This window comes from Thamnophis elegans, chromosome 4 (assembly GCF_009769535.1).
Source record: "Thamnophis elegans isolate rThaEle1 chromosome 4, rThaEle1.pri, whole genome shotgun sequence".
In the NCBI taxonomy this organism is placed as follows: Eukaryota; Metazoa; Chordata; class Lepidosauria; order Squamata; family Colubridae; genus Thamnophis; species Thamnophis elegans.
The window spans coordinates 139314295-139328897 of record NC_045544.1 but is presented as its reverse complement, the minus strand read 5'-3'; the positions used below and the strand labels follow the sequence as shown (position 1 = coordinate 139328897).

The 14603-nt window shown below is 45.1% G+C and overlaps 1 protein-coding gene across 1 annotated transcript in view; it reads left to right on the top strand.

Annotated features, from left to right (window-relative positions):
- The window catches only part of TRPV1 (transient receptor potential cation channel subfamily V member 1), a 28461-nt gene extending 16851 nt beyond the window's left edge, over nt 1-11610 (top strand). The window contains exons 10-15 of the mRNA XM_032216138.1: nt 1766-1931; nt 2674-2740; nt 3336-3649; nt 6329-6456; nt 8439-8557; nt 11471-11610. Of these exons, the coding sequence (XP_032072029.1) occupies nt 1766-1931; nt 2674-2740; nt 3336-3649; nt 6329-6456; nt 8439-8557; nt 11471-11610 (934 nt within the window). The remainder of the gene's footprint in view (nt 1-1765; nt 1932-2673; nt 2741-3335; nt 3650-6328; nt 6457-8438; nt 8558-11470) is intronic.
- The last annotated feature ends 2993 nt before the right edge of the window (nt 11611-14603 follow it).

Here is a 14603-nt window from a genome sequence, read left to right as displayed (position 1 = left end):
GAGAGGAAGAAGAAGAGGAAGAGAAGGAGGAGAAGGAGGAGGAAGAGGACGAAGAGGAGGAGGAGGAGGAGGAGGAGGAGGAGGAGGAGGAGGAGGAGAAAGACTGTGGGCTCCTTGGTGCTCTCTAAGCTTTGTTGTTTTCTTGCAGACGTTTCATTACCAAACTAGGGAACATCATCAGTGTTAGAAAGGAGTGAGGTTTGCGGGGAGGAGGATGAGGAGGACTGTGGGGTCCTTGGTGCCCTCTGACCTCGGTTGTTTTCATGCAGACTTTTCACTACCCAACTAGATAACACCATCAGTGCTAGAAGGGAAGGAGTTTTGTGGGAAGGAGGAGGGGGAGGGAGGGAGGGAGGGGGAGGAGGAGGAGGAGGAGAAGGAGGAGGAAGAGGACGAAGAGGAGGAGGAGGAGAGGAAGAAGAGGAAGAGAAGGAGGAGGAAGAGGACGAAAAGGAGGAGGAGGAGGAGAGGAAGAAGAAGAGGAGGAGGAGGAAGATGAGGAGGAGGAGAAGGAGGAGGAAGAGGACGAAGAGGAGGAGGAGGAGAGGAAGAAGAAGAGGAAGAGAAGGAGGAGAAGGAGGAGGAAGAGGACGAAGAGGAGGAGGAGGAGGAGGAGGAGGAGGAGGAGGAGGAGGAGGAGGAGGAGGAGGAGGAGGAGGAGAAAGACTGTGGGCTCCTTGGTGCTCTCTAAGCTTTGTTGTTTTCTTGCAGACGTTTCATTACCAAACTAGGGAACATCATCAGTGTTAGAAAGGAGTGAGGTTTGCGGGGAGGAGGATGAGGAGGACTGTGGGGTCCTTGGTGCCCTCTGACCTCGGTTGTTTTCATGCAGACTTTTCACTACCCAACTAGATAACACCATCAGTGCTAGAAGGGAAGGAGTTTTGTGGGAAGGAGGAGGGGGAGGGAGGGAGGGAGGGGGAGGAGGAGGAGGAGGAGAAGGAGGAGGAAGAGGACGAAGAGGAGGAGGAGGAGAGGAAGAAGAGGAAGAGAAGGAGGAGGAAGAGGACGAAAAGGAGGAGGAGGAGGAGAGGAAGAAGAAGAGGAGGAGGAGGAAGATGAGGAGGAGGAGAAGGAGGAGGAAGAGGACGAAGAGGAGGAGGAGGAGAGGAAGAAGAAGAGGAAGAGAAGGAGGAGAAGGAGGAGGAAGAGGACGAAGAGGAGGAGGAGGAGGAGGAGGAGGAGGAGGAGGAGGAGGAGGAGGAGGAGGAGGAGGAGAAAGACTGTGGGCTCCTTGGTGCTCTCTAAGCTTTGTTGTTTTCTTGCAGACGTTTCATTACCAAACTAGGGAACATCATCAGTGTTAGAAAGGAGTGAGGTTTGCGGGGAGGAGGATGAGGAGGACTGTGGGGTCCTTGGTGCCCTCTGACCTCGGTTGTTTTCATGCAGACTTTTCACTACCCAACTAGATAACACCATCAGTGCTAGAAGGGAAGGGGTTTTGTGGGAAGGAGGAGGGGGAGGGAGGGAGGGAGGGAGGGAGGGAGGAGGAGGAGGAGGAGGAGGAAGAGGAGGAGGAGGAGGAAGACTGTGGGGTCCTTGGTGCTCTCTGAGCTGGGTGGTTTTCTTGCAGACGTTTCATGACCCAGCTAGGGAACATCATCAGTGCTAGTGAATATGGGAATTGCAACTAACAATCATTAGGTCTCCAACTGCAAGCAATAGAGACGAGAGTTTCCACCTGTTGCCCCCAATTAGCCTGAATCTGAAGGAGATGCCCGCCTGCCCCTCCCCTCCTTTCTTCCTCCCCTTCTGCTCCCTCCAGCTTCGTCCACTCGGTCCTCCTGCTGGGCTCGGCCGTCCTTTACTTCAGCAAGCAGGAAACCTACGTGGTGCTGATGGTGTTTGCCCTGGCACTGGGCTGGTCCAACCTGATCTATTACACCCGGGGCTTCCAGCAAATGGGCATCTATTCCGTGATGCTGGAGAAGGTTGGTCTGGAAGGGAGGAAGGGGCTGGGCATGGGCGGCTGCTTCGGACTAGGAGGTGTTCAGATTAGGAGGGCATCTTCAGATTAGGGGGGCAGAAATGGGGCATGGGATTAGGAGGGCAAAAGGGGGCATGGGATTACAAGGGCATCTTCAGATTAGGAGGGCAGAAAATGGGCAAGGGGTTAGAAGGGTTTCAGATTAGGAGGGCATTTTCGGATTAGGAGGGCAGAAATGGGGCATGGGATTAGGAGGGCAAAAGGGGGGCATGGGATTACAAGGGCATCTTCAGATTAGGAGGGCAGAAAATGGGCAAGGGGTTAGAAGGGTTTCAGATTAGGAGGGCATTTTCGGATTAGGAGGGCAGAAATGGGGCATGGGATTACAAGGGCAGCTTCAGATTAGGAGGGCAGAAAATGGGCAAGGGATTAGAAGGGTTTCAGATTAGGAGGGCATCTTCAGATTAGGAGGGCAGAAATGGGGCATGAGATTAGGAGGGCAAAAGGGGGGCATGGGATTACAAGGGCATCTTCAGATTAGGAGGGCAGAAATGGGGCATGGGATTAGCAGGGCAAAAAGGGACATGGGATTAGGAGGGCACCACTGGAGGGCTTCAAATTAAGAGGGCACCTTCAGATTAGGAAAGGGGAATGGACACAGAAGCCCCCCCCCCTGTGCCCCTTTCTGCTTCCCTAATCTGCCACACTTGGAAGGGACCCATTGCCATTTTCTCCTCTCCTTGCAGATGATGCTACGAGATCTGGGACGTTTTATCATGGTTTATCTACTCTTCCACCTGGGATTTTCGACAGGTGAGGGAGGGTCCGCCTGAAGTGGGGAGCGGGCGGGGGGGGGGCAGCAAGGAGGAAGAGGCAAGAGCAGGGATGGGACTCAAAAATTTTAGCAACCGGTTTCCTGCCTGGTTGCTGGGTGGGCGTGGCCATGGTGGGCGTGGCCTACTCGGCCTCCAGCACCGCGGGAAGGAGCATTTTCGCCCTCCCCAGGCTCCGAAGGTTTTCTTCAAGCCCCCAGGAGGGGGAAAAAGCCCTCCCCCAGACTCCAGAGACCCTCCGAAGGCTGGAAACCGGCCCGCTTCTAGAACCTCTCGGGGGCCCATTTTTTGCTCTCCCAGAGCCTCTGTGCTAGTCCTGCACTTACCTGGCATCCAAAACGGGCCATGTGGAGACGCCGGGGAGGGGAGGGGTGGGCGGGGCCAGCCAGTCCTTGAAACTACAGGTTCGGAGAACCAGATGTAAAATTAGCATCCGGTTCGCTTGAACTGGTCCGAACTGGATGAATCCCACCCCTCGGCAAGAGCCACACCAGGTCAGTGCAGTCACTCTACATGACCTCTGAGATGCCTTCCGATGCTCACCCGCCACCGTGATATGTTCCCCTTTGTGACAGCGGTGGTGACCCTTATTGAGGAAGACGATGGGCGTCCAGAGACCTCTCCGCCGCCGGATGTCTGCCCGTGTCCCATGAAGGCCCGCCCATCCTACAACAATCTCTACACCACCTGCCTGGAGCTCTTCAAGTTCACCATCGGGATGGGCGACCTGGAGTTCACCGAGAACTACCGCTTCAAGTCCGTCTTCATCATCCTCTTGCTCTTCTACGTGGTCCTCACCTACATCCTTCTCCTGAACATGCTGATCGCCCTCATGGGAGAAACCGTCAACAGGATCGCGCAGGAGAGCAAAAGTATTTGGAAGCTGCAGGTGGGTTGTTCTTCCCTCCATCCCACCCCACTCCAGGGTTCGGTTCCGGGGTTTGGGGAAGAGGGTCACACAAAAGATTTTTGAGGGAGGAGAAGGAAGGCTTAAGGGTGCTGTGGTTGTGTATTGGTTTGGAGCTGGTCGGGCACATATTTCCCATCTCTGGCGGTTTCCAGAAAGGATGGGGAGTTTGTTTATTTTATTTTATTATATTATTTATTTCATTTATTATTTTATTATTTATTTTATTTATTTTATTTATTTTATTTATTTTATTTATTTTATTTATTTATTTATTTTATTTATTTTATTTATTTTATTTATTTTATTTATTTTATTTATTTTATTTATTATTTTAGTTTATTTAGTTTATTTAGTTTATTTATTTTTTATTTAGTTTATTTATTTAGTTTATTTAGTTTATTTAGTTTATTATTTAGTTTATTTAGTTTATTATTTAGTTTATTTAGTTTATTATTTAGTTTATTTAGTTTATTTAGTTTATTTAGTTTATTTAGTTTATTTAGTTTATTTAGTTTATTATTTAGTTTATTTAGTTTATTTAGTTTATTTAGTTTATTTAGTTTATTTAGTTTATTTAGTTTATTTAGTTTATTTAGTTTATTATTTAGTTTATTTAGTTTATTATTTAGTTTATTTATTTTATTTATTATTTTAGTTTATTTAGTTTATTTAGTTTATTTATTTTTTATTTAGTTTATTTATTTTTTATTTAGTTTATTTATTTAGTTTATTTAGTTTATTTAGTTTATTTAGTTTATTTAGTTTATTTAGTTTATTTGGTTTATTTGGTTTATTTGGTTTATTTAGTTTATTTAGTTTATTTAGCTTATTTATTTTTTATTTAGTGTATTTATTTTATTTATTTTATTTATTTATTATTTATTTTATTTATTATATTAGTTTATTTTATTATTTTAGTTTATTATATCATTTTATCATCATTTTATCATCATTTTATCATCATTTTATCATCATTTTATCATCATTTTATCATCATTTTATCATTTTATCATTTTATCATTTTATCATTTTATCATTTTATCATTTTATCATTTTATCATTATTTTATTATACTTTTACAATTTTTGCACCCAGTTTTATGATTTGTTTGCCCCGGTTGTTAAGCAAATCCCTTGCAGTTGCTAACTAAATCATATGGTTCAGTGGTGGGTTGCTCTTACCGTCGCTACCGGTACGCTGCTTGTGCTCTGTTCGTTCATGCCCCGGATGTGCGTTGTGCACACATGCGCACTGCACTTCCCTGTGACACCCAGCTGCTCATCCGAGGTCGTGCAGGCGCCGCACGCTGTGCATGCATGCATAATTGGCCCAGTTGTTTCAAAAACAGGTATGGAACGAGAACCGATGGGTGGGCCATACCGGTACGGTGGCCACTGCTTCCAACTACTACTGGTATGGCCGTACCGGGCCATACCGGCTGGAACCCACCACTGAGGCACTCGCGACAGTCACTCACGCCCTCGTGACCTCAAGACTGGACTACTGCAATGCGCTCTACATGGGGCAGCCTTTGAAGAGTATTCAGAGACTACAACTCGTCCAGAATGCAGCCGCGCGAGCGATTGTGGGTGCACCTTGGTACACCCACGTTACACCTATCCTCCACGAGCTGCACTGGCTTCCGATCGGTCTCCGGATACGCTTCAAAGTGCTAGTCGTAACTTATAAAGCCCTTCATGGTATTGGACCTGGGTACTTGAGAGACCGCCTGCTGCCAATTACCTCCCATAGACCCGTTAGATCGCACAGGGTCAGCCTCCTCCGGGTTCCGTCTACCAGCCAATGCCATCTGGCTACCACCCGGGGGAGGGCCTTCTCTGTAGCAGCTCCGGCCCTTTGGAATGAACTCCCCGCGGAGATTCGGACCCTCACCTCTCTCCAGGCCTTCCGGGAAAGCCGTCAAAACCTGGCTGTGCCGGCAGGCCTGGGATTGATGAGTTCCCCTCCCCTCTCCACTTGTATGGCTGTATGACTCTTGTGTATTTTAATTACGTGTATTGTGTTTGTATCCCCTTTTCCCCTTTTGAGTTGTTCGCCGCCCTGAGTCCCTCCCGGAGAAGGGCGGCATACAAATAAATTGAATCTTAAATCTTAAATCTGATATGGTTGTTGGGTAAATCCAGCTTCCCTATTGACGTTGTTTGCCAAAAGCCAGCAAGGAAGGTTGCAAATGGTGATCACACGATCTAGGACAGTGATGGTGAACCTTTTTGGGCTCCCGTGCCAAAAGCGGAGAGAGCGCGGGAGGGGGGGGTGACGTGCATGGATGTTCCATAGCCATAATGATATGTGTGCAACATCGCCACCCCCGCTTTTGGCATGGTTTTTTTGCCCTCCCCAGGCTCCAGAGGCTTTCTAGGAGCCTGGGGAGGGAGAAAACAGCCCTCCCCCACTGGACGCCCTCAGATATCCTGTGATTGTGGGGAATGCTGCAATGATCATAAGTGGAAAGACCCCGCCGTAAGTCCATTTTCCTGTACCGTTGTAGCTTCGAACAGTCGCTAAATGAATGCTCATAAGTCGAGGGCTACCTGTATTAACTTTAGAATTATAACAATAAACCTGCATGACTTTGGTTTACAAATTGGGGTCTACCTCGCAGGGCCGATTTTTCTCTCTCTTGTTTTTTGCACACAGCGAACTATCACAATTCTAAACATCGAGAACAGCTACTGGAACTGCATCATTAACTCTTTCCGGTCCGGGAAACGAGTTTTGGTGGGGACCACCCCAGACGGCAAGGAAGATTATCGCTGGTGCTTTCGGTAATTGCTGTTCTAATTATTGGAGGTTGGCATCTTTCCAACTGGCACCACGATTGTACCATCAAAACACCGCACAGCAGGCCTGTTGAAGGTGGTCAGTCTTACGAGGTAGACCAGACTGTAAAACAAGACTGATGAGCTAATTCAGGGGTATCAAACTAAAGGCCCACAGGGTGTTTAAATCTGGCCCATGGGGCTGGCCTAGAAAATTCTATTCTGTTCTGTTTTGTTCTGTTCTGCTCTAATTCTGTTCTGGTTCTATTCTATTCTATTCTATTCTATTCTATTCTACTCTACTCTACTCTACTCTACTCTAATTCTGTTCAGTTTTTTTCTGGTTCGATCCTGTCCTGTCCTGTCCCACCCTGCCCTACCCTACCCTACCCTACTCTAATTCTGTTCTGTTCTATTCTGGTTCGGTCCTGTCCTGTCCTGTCCTGTCCCGTCCCATCCCATCCCATCCCACCCTACCCTACCCTACCCTACCCTACCCTACTCTAACTCTGTTCTGTTCTATTCTGGTTTGGTCCTATCCTATCCTATCCTATCCTATCCTACCCTACCCTATTCTACTCAGCTCTAATTCTGTTCTATTCTGATTCGATTCTATCCTACCTACCCTACCCTACTCAACCCTACTCTACTCTACCTACCCTACTCTAATTCTGTTCTGTTCTATTCTGGTTCAGTCCTACCCTACCCTACTCTACTTTATTCTATTCTGCTCTGCTCTATTCTATTCTGTTCCCAGATAATAATCCAATAAGAGACAGCAGAGGCTACAACTGCATAATAGGCAGAAAAAGAAACTCAAAAAGGATCCTTTCTAAGTGCTCAGGCCATAAAAGAGGTAGCAGCTGTTTCGTACTTTCAGACCTGTAAGATTCTGTTCATGCAGCCTTAAAATAAAATGAAATTATCTCACCTGGTCTGTTTCCTCTGTTCCTCTACCTGGCAAGGCGGACTTATCATTAAAAATACAAAAGGGAGAGAGAGAGACAGACAGACAGACAGACAGACAGACAGACAGAGACACAGAGAGAGACACAGAGACAGAAAGAGACAGAGAGAGAGTGACAGAGAGAGAGAGACACACACACAGAGAGAGACTGAGAAAGAGACAGAAGCAGAGAAAGACACAGAGAGAGACACAGAAAGACAGAGAGGCAGATAAAGAGACAGACAGAGACTGACAGAAAGAGAGAGACAGAGACAGACAGAGACAGAGAGAAAGACAGAGAGAGATAGACACAGAGACAGACACACAAAGAGAGACAGAGACAAAGAAAGACAAAGTGAGACAGAGAGAGACAGACACAGAGACAGAGAGAGAGAGAGAGACAGACAGAGACAGAGAGAGAGAGCCAAAGAGAGACACACACACACAAAGAGAGAGACAAAGATAGACACAGAGAGAGAGAGAGACAAAGAGAGAGAGAGACACAGAGAAAGAGAGACAGACAGACAGAGAGACAGAGACAGAGACACACACAGAGAGAGAGAGAGAGACAAAGAGAGAGAGAGACAAAGAGAGGGACACACACAGAGAAAGAGAGAGAGAGACAGAGAGAGAGAGAGAGACAGAGAGAGAGACACACACAGAGAAAGAGAGACAGAGACACAGAGAGAGAGAGAGACAAAGACACACACACACACATACAGAAAAAGAGAGACAGAGACAGACAGATACACACACACACACAGAGGTGCAATTACATGACAGCTGCCATCTTGACTTTTTTGCCCTTACACTTTCTGGAGGCCCTTTGAGAAGCTAGAATCAGACACACACACACACACACACACACACACACACACACACACACCTAAGTTTGGAGGTCCCGTCTGTCCAATCATAAAATGGCAGAGCAATATTTGTGGGAATTGTCATAAATTCTGGAAGTAACGTTTGAGAGATAAGAAAGTTGCCGGCCGGTGAAATTAAATTAAAATGGTTAATGTTTCCCTTGCTGCTTGAGCAGAGTGGACGAGGTGAATTGGTCCACGTGGAATACCAACCTCAGCATCATCAACGAAGACCCCGGCGGACACACGGAAGAGCTGAAACGCAACCTCAGTTTCTCTTTCAAATCCGGTCGAGGTGAGGAAGCTGTTAAAGGGGCTAGTCCTCATTTGTTGTTCTGCCAGCTAACAGGGAGGATTGCAGTCTGAGTGGTGGGGGTGGCAGGGTGTGAAGTACGCAAAGTGCAGATAGGAATTGAATTATATAGGTAGTCCTCAACTTACGAACACAATTGGGCCCAGAGTTTCTGCTGCTCAGCAAGACGGTTACTAAGTGAGTCGTGCCAATACCCCCCCCCCAAAAAATCACCTCAAAAAGGAGATCACCTCTCGCCGATGGTTTCAGGCACTTTCCTGCATACCAGAGAGGGTTGGATTAGATGACCTTTGGGGAGACCCTTCCAACCAAATCATTCCGCGATTTTCCTTGTTGATGTGATAATTAGGAAGGATTTTGTGGCGATCCCCCACAGGGGATAAAAGGTTGACGGAATTAGCAGAGGTGGCTAAATTAACTCATTTAATTTTTAAAGGGAAAAAAAATACAAATACTTTTATTTCTACTTGGAAACCATTGCTGGACTTTGTTCTTTTTTTAAAAAAATATACTTTTTTTATTTTCCACTTTCATAACATACAATCACATGTATACTATACATAACCAGTATCCTATAGTATTAAATTACATCAGTTCCTCTTGCCATCAACGCCCAAAAAGATAAAAACCCATTATTAGCTCTTCTGCTCTCCATACACCTCTTTCTTCTGCCTCTCTCCTACCTCCTTTCATCCCTCCATCATCATTTTCTACTCTACTTCCCCTTCCTTTCTCCTTCTCCTCTCTCTTCATTCCACTCCTCCTTATCCTCCTCATCTTCCCCGCTTACCGTCTCTCCTATCCCTCTCTTCCTATCTTTCCTCTCTCCTCTGTTTCCCACTCTTCCTCTCTCCTATCCCTCTCTTCCTATCTTTCTTCTCTCCTCTGTTTCCCACTCTTCCTCTCTCCTATCCCTCTCTTCCTATCTTTCTTCTCTCCTCTGTTTCCCACTCTTCCTCTCTCCTATCCCTCTCTTCCTATCTTTCTTCTCTCCTCTGTTTCCCACTCTTCCTCTCTCCTATCCCTCTCTTCCCATCTTTCTTCTCCCCTCTGTTTCCCACTCTTCCTCTCTCCTATCCCTCTCTTCCCATCTTTCTTCTCTCCTCTGTTTCCCACTCTTCCTCTTATTGGTGCATTTCAGCTTCTGAGCAAACTCCATTCTATGTTGATGGTATTTATGCTTTCATATCAATATATTTAACATATCTTAGTTTTAAAGAAAAAAATAATGGGAAACCACTGCTGGACTTTGTGCTCGAGGTGTGGGGAAAAAAACCTGAAACTTTGATTGTGGATTTTACCCATTAGACAGATTTGTTGTTATACAAATGGCTAGTTCTGTGAGGGGGAACCTCTGGGGGCATGCCAGCCACCGCCCCAGTCCAGGTCCACCGTGCATGCGCGTGCGCTTCACCACTGGCCAGCTGGTCTTTGGGTTTCTGCCTCTGTGCATGCGCAAGGGCGGGGCACACATGCGTGGGGGGGGCGTATGCACAGGGGGTGCTTTCATTGCATTTTGGGGGCTCACACAGCGCCCCGGTGTCCCGTTTTGGGCCTGAAAGGCCTCATGCACCAACCTGGAAGCCGAAGCGGGGCGGGGGGGAGCTGCTCAAGGCCTCCCACCATGTTAATGCCTTATTTTTACTGCACTTAAGTGAGTCGGAAGTCGATGCATTTTTTTTTCTTCCCTCCCCCCTTGCTTTCCCCCATTTTCCTCTTCCCCTTCCCTCATTTCCCTACTGTTTACTTCTTTTATATTTATTTTTGTATGCCATATTATAAACTAATAAAAAAAATTGTTAAATGTAGGAAATATTTTGTGGGAATAATAATAACTCGGGTTTAGATGGGGTTTGTCTGGCTTCAGGAGGCAAAACCCATGCGAAGGGGAGAACAACGTGTGCAAAAAATTGGGATCTCTCCTTGGGGTTGATTTCCTAGCGAACCTCAATGAAATTTGATTTCCTGGCGGATCTCAATGAACACTTGGAATACGGCATTCAGTTCTGGTCGCCACGATGTAAAAAAGATGCGAAGACTCTAGAAAGAGTGCAGAGAAGAGCAACAAAGAGAATTAGAAGATTGGAGACTAAAACATATGAAGAACAGTTGCAGGAACTGGGTATGTCTAGTTTAATGAAAAGAAGGACCAGGGGAGACATGATAGCAGTCTTCCAATATCTCAGGGGTTGCCCCAAAGAAGAGGGAGTCAAGCTATTCTCCAAAGCACCTGAGGGCAGAACAAGAAGCAATGGGTGGAAACTAACCAAGGAGAGAAGCAACTTAGAACTGAGGAGGAATTTCCTGACAGTGAGAACAATTAATCCATGGAACAGAAGTTGCCTCCAGAAGTTGTGGATGCCCCAACACTGGAAGCCTTTAAGAAGATGTTGGATAGCCATTTGTCTGAAACGGTATAAGGTTTCCTGCCTAGGCAGGGGGTTGGACTAGAAGACCCCCAAGGTCCCTTCCAACTCTTTATTGTACAGAATAGAATAGAAAATAGAATAGAATAATTAAATAGAATAAGAATAGAATAGTAGCATAGAATAAATATGGAATAGAAGATAGAAAGTATAATAATAACAAAATAGAATAAAATAGAACAAAATAGTGGAACAGAAGTTGCCTCCAGAAGTTGTGAATGCCCCAACACTGGAAGTCTTTAAGAAGATGCTGGATAGCCATCTGTCTGAAACGGTACAGGGTTTCCTGCCTAGGCAGGGGGTTGGACTAGAAGACCTCCAAGGTCCCTTCCAACTCTGCTATTGTATTGTATTGTATTGTATTAAATAATGGGAGATAAATCTTGCTGACCCTCGCTAAAAAAAACAGGCTTGAAGGTCAAAGGATTAAGCAAGGGACCTAACATTAAATCTTAATTATTGTTGTCAGTTTCGGGGAAGAATTGGAAGACTTTGGTGCCGATTCTAAGAGACGGGAAACGAGAGGGATCCCTCAAACCGATTTCCGAGGATGGTGCCGATTCCGAAGAGCAAGACACCCGGAAGAAGTCCCTGCCCAAGTTGGTTTAATTTTGATATTTTGTTCCCTGCCTGTCTTTCTTTTGGGGTCCTGATTGAGTCATTAAAGGCAGCCCTCGACGTACGACCACATTTCCGTTGCTAAGTGAGACAAAGGTTATCTGAGTCTTGCCCCATTGAAAGACCTTTCTTGCTGCAGTGGTTAAGTGAGTCACTGCAGTTGTAAGTCACACGGTCGTTAAGGGAATCCGTCTCCCCCGTTGAATTTGCTTGTCAGAAGGTCGCAAAAGGGGATCACGTCACCCCGGGACACTGCGACCCTCATAAGTATGAACCAGTTGCCAAGCATCTGAATTTTGATCACGTAATCGTAAGGATGTTGAAAAGGTGGTAGCTGTGAAAAATGGTCGTAAGTCATTTTTTTCAGTGCTGCTGTATCTTTGAATGGTCACTAAATGAACTGTCATAAGTTGAGGACTTCTTTGTATTTATATCCCCTTGAAGGGTGAGGAGGAGGAGAAAGTCCCCTAAAGTAGAACAAAATTCATGTAGATTTTCTCGGGAGCAGTCAAAAAAGTCAAGAGGATGGCCCTGATAATCTGATTGGGACCTACTTTTTCCCCCTGATGTATTTTATTTTATTTTATTTTATTATTTATTTTATTTTATTTTATTTATTATTTTATTTTATTTATTATTTATTTTATTTTATTTTATTTTATTTTATTTTATTTTATTTTATTATTTTATTTTATTATTTTATTTTATTTTATTTTATTTTATTATTTATTTATTTATTTATTTATTTATTTATTTATTTATTTATTTATTTATTTAATGTTATTATTTTATTTTATTTTATTATTTTTATTATTTTATTTTTATTTTATTATTTTGAAATTTATTTGCTGCCCATCTCGTATCCAATTACTCTGGGCGGTTTATTATTTAATGTAATGATTTAATATTTGTTTGGAGAGAAGAGAGGAAAAAGATATTTTAGATCTGTTCAACTCGAACATAGAATACTAGGGTTGGGAGGGACCTTGGAGGTCTTCTAGTCTAAGGCCCTGCTCAGGTCAGGAGACCCTATAGTAGGGAGTCCAACCTGGACAACTTTAAGACTTGTGGACTTCAACTCCCCCGGGACTCCACAGGTAGTAAAGGTGACAAGATTGGAAACCCCTTTACCATTCCAGACAAATTTTGGAACATACATTCTTGAAAGATGGCAGGCTATCCTTGGCAGGAGATGTTTTGTCATGGTATTGCCTAGTCGGTGTCCAAATGGAGTCAGAGATGCTGACATGAACTTGTACTTTTATATAAATAAATATATTTTGCATCAATATATACAGCAAACTATATAGTCAGGCAAACAGGGGCATCGTGAGGTAAATTGACACAGCAGGAGCTTCATGAGGTAAATCAACTTAGCAGGAGCATCCTGAGGTAAATCAACAGGGCAGGAGCATCCCGAGGTAAATTGACACAGCAGGAGCTTCATGAGGTAAATCAACTTAGTAGGAGCATCCTGAGGTAAATCAACAGGGCAGGAGCATCCTGAGGTAAATTGACACAGCAGGAGTATCCTGAGGTAAATTGACATAGCAGGAGCATTCTGAGGTATATCAACTAAGCAGGAGCATCCTGTGGTAAATCACAGAGCAAACACGGCACACAGCAGAAAAGTGTGAGAAAAAAGGGAAACTTTCCCTCCACACCCAAAACAACCAATCACAGTGTAATTGCCTCACACAGGAGCCAGCGCTCTCTGAAAAATCTACCCCAAATGTGTCCTGGCTTACTGCACACCCTCACTGCTCCAGCTGTTAAATTTAAATATCTTAACAAGGTTAAACACAGATTGGTTGGCCATCAGTTGTGGAGGCAGTAGTATTGGGTTCCTAACTGGGCAGTGGGTTAGACTAGTTGATCTCCAAGATCCCTTCTGAACTTTCTGTTTTACGACTTTCCAACACAAACCTAATTATGGTAGTCCTCCACTTACGACCGCAATTGGGCCTGGGGTTTTGGTTGCTAAGAGATACTGTTGTCAACCATGTCATCCCATGACCGGATCTGATTTTATGACCATTTCTACCATGGTCATTAAGTGAAACAGGCAGTCATTAAGTGAATTGCAATCATTAAGCGAATCCGCCTTCCCCAATTGACCGTTGGAAACTGGCCGGGAAGATTGCCAGTCACAATCAGGTGACTTCAAGATGTCGCATTATTCAGAGCCTGTTCCAAATGTGATCGCTGGGATGGTGTGACAGTCGTAACTCCGAGGATGGGCCATAAGTCAGTTCTCCTGAGGCTGCCGTAACTTTGAACTGTGCTTAAACGACTTTATTTCTCCTTGTTTACTTGCAGCCCTGTCTTGTAATCATTGGGACGGAAGACACAACCTGCGTTTCTTCGGCGCATCGTGGCACATCGTGGCGCAATGTGACCACGCAGGAGCTGTTCTCTTCCTCTGGGATCATCAGAATTCATCCAATTATCCAATATCTCAATTATCTAGCCATGTGACCCGCCCGTCTGTTTGTGTCATTCGTGTCAGTATTTTTCAAAGTCACCGAAACTTGCAAGTTGCATTCAATTCCCAACCTGAGCATCTTTAAGTTGTGAGAACTTCAACTCTCAGAAGCTGGCTGGGGAATTCTGGGAATCGAAACCCACACCCATTGCCAAGGTTAGAAACCCCTGCATGAAGCCATCAACAAGCAGCCCGAAAAGCATCATTTCAATGTGAATCATTGTAAGTCCAATGTAATCAGGATTGAAACACTTATTAAAAATATCATTGCATGCTTGCATTATAGCCCTGCTCAGCCCCTTTGTCCTGAACGTACTTTGCTCGGGTTTTACTCAGCAGTAAATCCTACGGTGTAAGAAAGGGAAAAGAGACAGCATCATTATAGCAACTGGGAGAGAGATCTTGGAGTCCTGGGGGACAATCACTGAAATAGGAGCCATCTGTGTGCTGCAGCTGCCAAAAAAGCCAACACAGTTCTAGGCTGCATCAACAGAGGGAG